Here is an 11,359-nt window from a genome sequence, read left to right as displayed (position 1 = left end):
TTGAGGAGCTGGCCAGCGGCTGCTTGATTTGTGAGCCGGAGAGGGGAGCTGGAGCCGCAATTTCCCTAGCCCTAAGATGTGGGGCGACTGCAGATATGCACAGCAGCCCAATTAATCGCTGCTCCCTGGATTACTCGGTCTGACGGCCTGATTAATTGGCTGGGCAATAAATGCGGGGAATAGGTGTTATGTTGACCATTGATTTTGGTAGTCAATTCTATGGTCAAATTTTGACCCCAATACAAGGGGGCTTATAAACCCAGACTGAGGAAGTAGTTAATAAAGCTGCTATATGATCTGTTATCTTCCGAATCATTTCCCTCGTGCTGGTAGCTTAATAAAACACTTGAGTTCTTTACTAGAATGTCACCGTGTCTATCACTAGTTAGATGAATGCGTGTGCATCTAACTAGCAGGGGGCGGTAGCACTACAATAATTTATGTTCACAGCTACTAACACAACAACTAAGAAATTTTCAGCAGGATGACAAATCGTTAACACTTTTGGGAATTTTTAAACATGTACAAGTAAGATCTAACTAAGAATTGAAGACCATGGATAGGAATAACACTAGTTCTAGTGCTCACTGCAAGAAAGTAATGGGCGGATGAACAAAAAATCTCACATAGCACAGTCGCAGCATCTGAAAGATGGGGAGACACGCCGCAGCGATGTTTTACGGAGAATAATACCTCCCCACCTTCGTCGTAGGATACGTCTGTTCCTGTCCAGCATATGTGGCTAGTGGAGCGATGCACTTGAACCTCCGGTTTAAGTAACACCACTGTGAGCATCACATAGAAAAAATAAGAACACTGACATACCACTCTGTCGGAGGCTGCCCAGACTGTTGTACCCTACACGCTGTAGCAGCACCACCATAGGTATGCATCACCTGTCATAACTCTGCAGAGATCAGCCTAGGCACTGTGCTCTTATCTTGAGATGATAGAGGATATCGATTAGAATGGGATTGGTGAGGGAGATTAGTGCTCTCACTTATCCTCAAGGGGTCTCACAACTGAAAACTGATTAGTGCATTTTGTTCTTGCTCTTCGTTACAGGCAGTGCACTGACAGGTGTGCCTGCCGGAGAAGAAATAAGCTTTGACTGGCTGATGCAAGACACCAGTAAAGATGATTTTTACCATGAAGCAAATATTTTCATGGAATTTTGTTCTTGCGAAGAAAATGTTTTCATGGAATTGATATCTACAGCTGGAAACACCTTTTCTATTTTATGTATTGTTTACTAGTAGTTCCCAAGTTTATTTATATCCTTATGTATCATACTGTACTGTGAGTGTGTGACTTCAGTTGTTAGTCATGCTTCCTACAAGTTACTTAACATACTTGGTTACAGGTGATGCAAATAACGTTCAAGTTGGATCTGGGACCAATATACAGGATAATTCTGTTGTGCATGTGGCAAAATCTAATCTAAGTGGCAAAGTCTTTCCAACTATCATTGGCGACAATGTCACAGTAGGTAAAAATAGATTTACCTTCTGGTTCTTGTTTTAACCACTGATTTATTCCACAGCCTCACGATGTTCAATTGTTCATTATCTGCTTAGACCAAAGTCTAGTATAGTAAAATTGCTATTGATCTTTTCCGGGGTGCTACTTTTCATCAGTATCCACAAATATTTTGTTATTGGAGCCCTAATTCTATGGTAAGTAAACTGGAAACAAACATACCAGACAGATATCACTCCGCTACCTTGTTTTTGTTCCAACACAATAGTATAGATAATTTTGAAGACAAGTTTGAGCAATTGAGCAACAACATCAACAACAACAACAAAGCCTTTAATCCCAAACAAGTTGGGGTAGGCTAGAGGTGAAACCCATAAGATCTCGCGACCAATTCATGGTTCGGGCACATGGATAGCAAGCTTCCACGCACCCCTGTCCATAGCTAGTTCTTTGGTGATACTCCAATCCTTCACATCTCTCTTTACAGACTCCTCCCATGTCAAATTCGGTCTACCCCGACCTCTCTTGACATTCTCCGCATGCTTGAGCCGTCCGCTATGCACTGGAGCTTCTGGAGGCCTGCGCTAAATATGCCCAAACCATCTCAGACCATGTTGAACAAGCTTCTCTTCAATTGGTGCTACCCCATCATTCCGGACTCGATCCTTCCTCGTGTGGCCACACATCCATCTCAACATACGCATCTTCGCCACACCTAATTGCTGAACATGTCGCCTTTTAGTCGGCCAACACTCCGCGCCATACAACATTGTGGGTCGAACCGCTGTCCTGTAGAACTTGCCTTTTAGCTTTTGTGGCACTCTTTTATCATAGAGGATGCGAGAAGCTTGGCGCCACTTCATCCATCCGACTTTGATTCAATGGTTCACATCTTCATCAATACCCCCATCCTTCTGCAGCATTGACCCATATGCCCATCAAGGGTAACCTCCTCCTCGCGCCTAGTAGTACCGAAACCGCACATCATGTACTCGGTTTTAGTTCTACTAAGCCTAAATCCTTTCGATTCCAAGGTTTGTCTCCATAACTCTAACTTCCTATTTACTCCCGTCTGATTATCGTCAACTAGCACCACATCATCCGCAAAGAGCATACACCATGGGATATCTCGTTGTATATCTCTTGTGACCTCATCCATCACCAAGACAAAAAGATAAGGGCTCAAAGCTGACCCCTGATGCAGTCCTATTTTAATCGGGAAGTCATCAGTGTCGACATCATTTGTTCGAATACTTGTCACAACATTAACGTACATGTCCTTGATGAGGGTAGTGTACTTTGCTTGGACTTTGTTTGTCTCCATAGGCCTTCTCCAAGTCAATGAACACCATATGCAAGTCCTTCTTTTGTTCCCTGTATCTCTCCATAAGTTGTCGTACCAAGAAAATGGCTTCCATGGCCGACATCCCAGGCATGAAACCAAACTGATTTTTGGTCACGCTTGTCATTCTTCTTAAGCGGTGCTCAATGACTCTCTCCCATAGCTTCATTGTATGGCTCATCAACTTAATTCCACGGTAATTACTAATTAGTACAACTCCGAACACCCCCCTTGTTCTTGAAGATTGGTACTAATATACTCCATCTCCATTCTTCTGGCATCTTGTTTGCCCGGAAAATGAGGTTGGAAAGCTTGGTTAGCCATACTATCGCTATGTCCCCAAGGCCTTTTCACACCTCAATGGGGATACAATCAGGGCCCATCGCCTTGCCTCCTTTCATCCTTTTTAAAGCCTCCTTGACCTCAGATTCCTGGATTCGCCGCACAAAACGCATGCTGGTCTCATCAAAGGAGTTGTCCAGTTCAATGGTAGAACTATCATTCTCCTCATTGAACAACTTGTCGAAGTACTCCCGCCATCTATGCTTAATCTCCTCGTCCTTCACCAGGAGTTGGTCTGCTCCATCCTTAATGCATTTGACTTGGCCAACATCCCTCGTCTTCCTCTCTCGGATCTTGGCCATCTTATAGATGTCCCTTTCGCCTTCCTTCGTGCCTAACCGGCAGTAGAGGTCCTCATACGCCCGACCCCTTGCTTCACCGACAGCTCGCTTTGCGGCCTTCTTTGCCATCTTGTACTTCTCTATGTTGTCTGCACTCCTATCCAGGTACAGGCGCCTGAAACAATCTTTCTTCTCCTTAATCACCTTCTGGACATCATCATTCCACCACCAGGTATCCTTAGCTTCGCTTCTCCTTCCCCTGGACACTCCAAACTCCTCCGAGGCCACCTTACGGATGCAAGTCGCCATCTTCATCCACACATTGTTCGCATCCCCTCCTTCCTCTCAAGGGTCCTCCTTAATGACCCTTTCCTTGAACACCCGAGCTACCTCCCCCTTGAGCTTCCACCACTTTGTTCTAGCGACTTTCGCACGCTTATCCCGCTGGACACGAATCCGAAAGCGGAAGTCAGCAACCACCAGCTTATGCTGAGCGACAACACTCTCTCCAGGTATCACCTTACAATCTAGGCACGCACGCCTATCTTCTCTTCTCGAGAGGATGAAATCAATCTGGCTGGAGTGTTGGCCACTACTAAAAGTCACCAGATGTGATTCTCTCTTTTTGAAGAGGGTGTTAGCTACGATCATGTCGTAGGCTAGAGCAAAGCTTAAGACATCTTCTCCTTCTTGATTCCTGATGCCATAGCCAAAGCCCCCATGTGCCCTTCATGAGCTTTTGTGTAAAACCTTGGTAGAGTTAGCATGACATACATTTGTCAGAGGATATGCACCATCAATAAACATTTGTATTGGAAATTTAAACCAATCTGACACCAACCATTGCCTCTCATCTTGCTCACTATCTGAAATGCCAAAACCAATCTGACACCAACCAGTTATCTGCTATTTAGGACCTTCATTCTCGTGTAAAATATTCACTGATAATTCGGATAACATATATATTCCAAACTTTGTTTCGCAGGGCATAGTGCTGTATTACAAGGATGCACTGTTGAGGATGAAGCTTTTGTTGGTATGGGAGCTACCCTGTTAGATGGTGTTGTTGTGGAAAAGCATGGGATGGTTGCTGCTGGAGCCCTTGTAAGACAGAACACGAGGATCCCTTGTGGAGAGGTTGTGCTTTACTTGACCACTATTGTTTGGATTCTTATTTAGGTCATCTCAGACACGTTTGCTCATCTGGTTTTAATTAACTACCGGTTATTTATGATAAGGTATGTCTGAATCTGGATTAGCATGTGTTAAGAGAAGACCCCATTTTCTTAGATACAAAAAACCCTTTTTGACACTACTAGATATTGTGACATGCTTCATGATGCTTTTTTTGGGGGTAATTGCATTTTTCAGTGACTTTGATGCCATGCATTTATAATCTTATCTCAGCAAGTGCTCTGTTGTTGACTATCTCTGTTCAATTTAGGTATGGGGTGGAAACCCTGCAAAATTTCTGAGGAAGCTCACAGACGAGGAGATCGCTTTTATTGCGGAATCAGCTGCCAACTATTCCAACTTAGCCAAGGCACATGCTGTTGAGAATGCTAAACCCTTGGAAAAGATTGATTTTGAGAAAGTGCTGCGCAAGAAATTTGCTCACGAGGGCGATGAACACGATTCCATGCTTAGTGTCACTCGAGAGGTCCCTCCAGAGCTGGCGCCCCCCAGTCCTACTCCTGCCCAATAAGCTTTTCTTATCACCACCTTCAGTTTGGATTCTTATATCTCTATCTGTCCAGTGAGTTTGGCAGTTTACTTTTACTTCAGTAATTTTGGGTCGAGCAATGTTCTAAAGCTGACCATGTACTTCAGTTTCTGTATTCCATATGTTCAAGATCCATGGAACAAATAGATCCATTTCGCACAAATTTACCAGTAGCATGCGCTGTGTGCATAGTTTACTCTGGCTGAAATTGCGAGATGCACTGGAGGCAGCACATGAACTGTTGGCCTGTAGTTAAATGCTTAATTGAATAAATATTTTGATAACAAAAGGTACTGAAGGATAAATTTTATTGGTGAATTGGTTGGTGTTGGATTTATGTTTGTCTGTACTCTCTTCGATCCATGTCAGTTGCCGTTGATTTAGTATAACTTTAGTACAAAGTTGGACTAAAGCAGGACAATTAATATGGATTGGAGGTAGTACAAGTATTTCTGAAACAACTGAATCTTCTGTTTCTCTTAGTTCTACTCCCTCCGTTCCAAATTACTCGTCGCAGAAATGGATGTATCTAGAACTAAAGTACATTTAGATACATCCATACCTGTGACAAGTAATACGGAACAGAGGGAGTAGTACGGTAGCGTTCCCTGGTAACGGCCATGATGCGTTGGAATAAGGTCTTTTTAGCCTCCTTATCTTGACAATGTTTGATCCGAACGCTGGCGACTGGTCTGTTGCCTCCTTTTGGATTTCAACAGTTGGTGTGTCAATCAATGGATCTTGGTGCAGCGGCTTTGGCATCTTTCCTTGATTTTTTTCGGTGACATGGTCCTCTTTTTCAACCCTCTTGACTGGAGGGGAATATTTTTTTTTGTGCGGGGGACTGGTGGGGAAGAATTAGCCATGCCCGTGTGGTGCACTCTGCACCCTATTGATGCATTATGTTGAAGTTATCTACGTGGTAAGAGGAAGATCTATGTGTTAATTATTGGACGCCAATAACTGCGTCGGTCATGCCGCATGATCTGTCTGGTGTTTCACCAAGTCAGCCCGCACGCCTGCCGTCCCGGCAAACACTTCAACACCTGCATGTCCGGGTGACCACCTGACGGCGAATCAAGATATTGTGTACCAAAAAATCATGCGAAAAAGTAACGTGACGATAACAAGTAGACCAAAAAAATATATCTAAACTCAAAAAAACGATAAGAGCAACATGGATAATGAACTGTCAAACTTACAAATTTTGTAAAATGCAGGAACGACATGTAGAACATGGCACCAACTCACAATGGGAGTCCTGCCATCAACATCTTACGCAGGTGAGACATGAAAAATTGCTCGCATGCACAATATGTCAAAAAATATTCACAAAGTATTTGCTACATGACTGATCACTTACCAACTGAAGTCGCCATAACTTATCAACTGCATTTGCCAATCACTTGTCAAATTCATTTTCCATGTCTGATCAACTGCATTTGCCATGTCTGGTAAACTGCAGTTGCCATCTCTGATCAACTGAAATTGCCATCACCTATCAACTGCATTTACAATATCTGTTCAACTACAGTTGCCATGTCTTATCAACTGCATTTGCCATGTCTGTTCAAGCTACATTTGCCATGAATTATCAACTGCATTTCCCGTGCCTTAAAAACTATAGTTGACATCAAACTGCATTTGGCATCATGTATCAAATTCATTTGCCATGTCTGATCATCTGCATTTGCCATGTGTGGTAAACTACATTTGCCATCTCTGATCAACTGCATTTGCCATCACTTATCAACTATATTTACAAAAAATGCCTCTTCAATTGCAGTTGCCATGACTTATTAGCTGCATTTGCCATGTCTGTTTCAAACTGTATTTCCCATCAATTTTCAAATGCATTTGCCATGTCTTAACAACTATAGTTGACACGTGTGATCAAATGCATTTGCCATAGGTGAACATTGCAGTTGCCATGCATGATTAAATACACCATACATGCATGGGCAACCGTAGTTGCCTTGAGGGATCAACTGCAGTTTCCATACTGTATTAGCTATAGTTGCCATGGGGATCATATAAAGTTGCCACTCAAAGTACTGACTACACACGTTCTCGATAAAAAAATGCAGGAGCTTCAACTACACTCAGCAACGTGCCAACTACGTCTGCTACGGGTACCTCAGACCACCCATGAGGGTCGCTCCACGAGCAGGCCAACCAGCCAAGCACGAACAATGCAGACATAAGTCACTTTTACGGCTTTGTCATCGTTGCAATAACGACAACCAACAGGCCTATGTGCACCGGCACGAGCAATGTACAAATAGAAGAAACGTCACCAATACAGAAGTGAATGAGGAAAATGATGATGAAATGCAGGAAGAGGAAGAAGAGGGACAATCAGAATTCATGCAAACTCAACCACCGTACATTGGTCAGAGATTTAGTACATTTGATGATGCCAAGAAATATTACTACCTCCATTTTTGTGTACAAGGCCACAAACACACATTACATGTACCAAGGCAAAAGTAAATGTGTGTTTAAGTCAATATTGCAAGCTAGGTTGTCTCTTTGTTTGTCGTGTTAATTAATGCATATTTTTCTGTCCCACCTACAACAAGGCAATGCTCTCACTCCTTTTGGTTGATTAATGAGGCACATGCAAGGGATAATTAATGTCCTCCTTTGCTAGTACGAGACAAACACCATCAATTTTGTCTCGATTAGTGTTTGTGGCCTTGCATAGTTGCAAATTGTAATTTTGATTATGGCCTTGTATATAAAAATGGAGGGAGTATCAGAGTAATGCAAAATTCAATGGCTTCACGGTAAACACGGAATACCATAGGAAACTAGAAACAACCGGGGAGTACAACAGAGGTGAGCTGAGATGCTACAAGGCGATAAAGAATAAGAAAATCAAGGCTGATGGGCCAGTCGTACCAGATCGCAGAAGATGCGTCGTTTTGAAGACGGGATGCCGTGCCAGAATGAGGCTCAACATGGAAGGAGCTTGGTGCATTGTCAAAGAGTTTGTCGACGATCACAATTATGAGATGATTAAGACGTTTGACCTGGTAAAATTTATGAGCGCCCACTGAGGATTCAACCCCTAGGAGAAGCTGTTTATAAAATTGCTGCATGATTCCAATGTCAATACTGCAAGAATGGTCTAGATACTGTCCCTCATCCATAGCAAAGATGAAAAAATGAGTAGCTTGCCCTACCTACCAGCAGATCTCACATACCTGAAGGCAAAGTATCGCAGAGAAAGCAAGTTAGCTGACGTAGAAGACAACATTGCCTACTTCAAAGAGAAAGAGAAGGAGGATCCCTATTTCTTCTACAGAATAAGACTCGACGATGAGGACCGTGTCAAAAAGATGTACTGAGTGGATGGTGCAGCGCTGGGAGCCTACAAACATTTTCGTGACTGCATTTCTTTCGACGCGACATATCTCATGAATATGTATAAGATGCCATGTGCTCCATTCATAGGCATAAACAACCACAACAAGTCCTTGCAATTTGGTTGCAGCCTTGTATGGAACGAAGACAATGATGGCTACATGTAGCTGTTCAAAACCTTCTTGAAGTGCATGGATGGACTTGCTCCAATGAACATAATAACGGACCAAGACTTTAGCATTGGTGGAGGCATCAAGGAAGTATTTCCCCTTGCAGTGCATAGGCACTGCATGTGGCATATTATAAGGAAGGCAGAAGAGACTCTGAGACCGTTCTTTGCTGACCGTCAAGATCTACATAAGGCATTCGAGTTGTGTGTGGACTACAACTTGACAGTGGAAGAGTTTGAATGGATCTGGATGGCCATGATTAAAAAATACCAAGTTCAAGACAACGAAACCCTTCAAAGCCAGTGGGAGAAGCGGAAGTACTGGGTGCCATCCTTCTTTATGCACTGCTTCTATTCTACAAACTATGCAACACATTGAAGGTTTCAATGCTGTTTTGAAGCGTTACGTGAGCCCTGGCAACTCATTGCTACAGTTTGCCAAGCAACATATAGCTTTGCAGCAAAAAATACTGGTTGCGGAGCTGCATCAAGAAGCGAACACAACACTTAAGCAACCTAATTTCCTGACGTACAAACCGATGGAGAGGCAGATGAGAAAAATATACACGAACAAAATCTTTTTCAGGTAAGTGTATGCGCGTACAAAAGTAGTTGACGTGTATTGCAGAATGCATTCACCATCATACTTATTAAAAAAAGGGCTAGGAAAAAGCAAGAACCATGGTACATGCTATGTTTTGCAAAGTAACACAAATAACAAATATGTTTGCCATGTGTAATGGAATGTAGCTGCCATATAGATTGAACTATGTATGCATGCTGAAAATGAACTACAGTTGCCAATTGGAGAACAAATCATAGTTACCCTGTGTTTTGCACTTTGTTTGCCATCTTGAATGTACTGTAGTTGCCATGTGGAATGTATTGTAATTGCCATGTGGAATGCAAGAAAATTGCCATGTAGAATAAATTATGTTTGCCATGTGAAAATTTGCTACAGTTGCCATGTTGAAACAACCATAATTGCCATGTGTACCACACTTTGTTTTCCATGTCGAGTTTACTATAATTGCCAGGTTTAACCTACTATAATATGCCATGTACAATTGCTAGTTTGACATGTGCAAAAAATGTAAGATACCAGAACAGTTGCCATGTGGGTCACACTTTGCCTGCCATATAAAATGAACTACAATTGCCATGTGGAAACAACCATATTTGCCATATGTTTTACGCTTTGTTTGGCGTGTTGAATTTACTATGGTTGCCATTTGTGGCCTACTGTAAAAATATATAAAAAAGAAAGTAATGACCACAAAACATGCAGGTTCCAGGAAGAAATAAAACTGTCCTCCTCATATGCTGCTTATCAGATTAACAAATGGACATACAAGGTGTGTACTCTGAGGGAAATGTCTGATTGAGAACCAGAGGATCCAGACAAAGGAAGAAACTACTATGTGAGGGCCAACATAAAGGATGATGAGTACTATTGCGAATGCTGCAAGTATGAACGGGATGGGATCGTGTGCTGCTACATACTTAGAGTTATGGATGTGCACGCGGTAAAGCATTTCCCTGCCATTTCATACGATAACGATGGACTTGAGACGCTGACGAGGCCTTAGGGCCACACACATCGAATGCAGTCTTGGCCGTGCATGAGAACAGACGAGAGGCAACCATGGACTCCGTGAGGCACACAGTCTTGACTAAGGACTATGCTAAACTAATAGACGACACATGCAAGAGCGATGAGATGGCCAGAGTAGCAGATAAACACAAAAATGCCCTAAAAAGAGAGCTTTATGGGGTCAAACAAAGGATGGCCGAGGAGGTCTTACATAGATTCTCACGCAGTTCTAGTGCGCCTACGTCCACAAGGCCATCCTCTAAAAACTCAGAATTAGGGTCTAGAGCATCAAACACACAAACACAAGTCAGGAACCCACCACGCTCCGTCACCAAAGGGCGCCCAAAGGAGGTGAGATAAAAGTCAGGGTTAGAAACTCAAGCAAAGCACAAGAAGCCAAGGAAAGGAGGTGGGGACCCGTAGGCAACTATGGAAGCTACTAGGTTTGTGGTTAGTGACAATTTTGCAAAGCGGACGGTGATGTGGTAGGCATGTCAACAGTATTGGTGATGTCTCACAAAAGATATTTTTTTTCCATGTATCTACTACTACAACTGCCATGGGAGAGCTACTCTATTTGCATTATATGCATTCTCAAAAAAAATAATTGCCATATACATACTACTGTTGCTACCATGTGAGAGGTATTGTATTCTCCATCAATGAATTGTAGAAAAATAGTTGCCATCTATGTAATACAGAAATTCCCGTGCGAGGGGTACCACATTTTCCATGTATGAATTACTATACTTGCTATGTGAAGTACGCAAAAACTAAAGTACGGTCATATATAGAAAATACCATGTGGTCACTAGTGTATTTGCCAAGTTGCAAAAGTTTTGCAGTTGCAATGTGGACAATGTTTAGAAATTTTAATGTATAGAACACTATATTTGCCGCATGCAAGCAGTAATAGTTGCCATGTGTGTTCACCTACACTCCAAAAAAACACTTCCGTGATGCTACATGTTTGTCATAGTAGGTTACGTTTTATGTCATGCATGTACATCCATGACGATTTTATGACAGAATCAAGATAGTCATACCTGTGCTGTCGTAG

General features: G+C 42.5%; 1 protein-coding gene across 1 annotated transcript in view; it reads left to right on the top strand.

Moving 5' to 3' along the window:
* LOC119268055 (gamma carbonic anhydrase 1, mitochondrial-like) overlaps window positions 1-5,485 on the top strand; it is a 24,862-nt gene extending 19,377 nt beyond the window's left edge. Inside the window, exons 3-5 of the mRNA XM_037549549.1 lie at window positions 1,364-1,489; window positions 4,430-4,581; window positions 4,889-5,485. Of these exons, the coding sequence (XP_037405446.1) occupies window positions 1,364-1,489; window positions 4,430-4,581; window positions 4,889-5,149 (539 nt within the window). The 3' untranslated portion in view covers window positions 5,150-5,485. The remainder of the gene's footprint in view (window positions 1-1,363; window positions 1,490-4,429; window positions 4,582-4,888) is intronic.
* The last annotated feature ends 5,874 nt before the right edge of the window (window positions 5,486-11,359 follow it).

The sequence above is a fragment of the Triticum dicoccoides genome, chromosome 3A, assembly GCF_002162155.2.
Source record: "Triticum dicoccoides isolate Atlit2015 ecotype Zavitan chromosome 3A, WEW_v2.0, whole genome shotgun sequence".
In the NCBI taxonomy this organism is placed as follows: Eukaryota; Viridiplantae; Streptophyta; class Magnoliopsida; order Poales; family Poaceae; genus Triticum; species Triticum dicoccoides.
The sequence above is the reverse complement of the archived record's forward strand: the minus strand, read 5'-3'. Positions and strand labels throughout refer to the sequence as shown.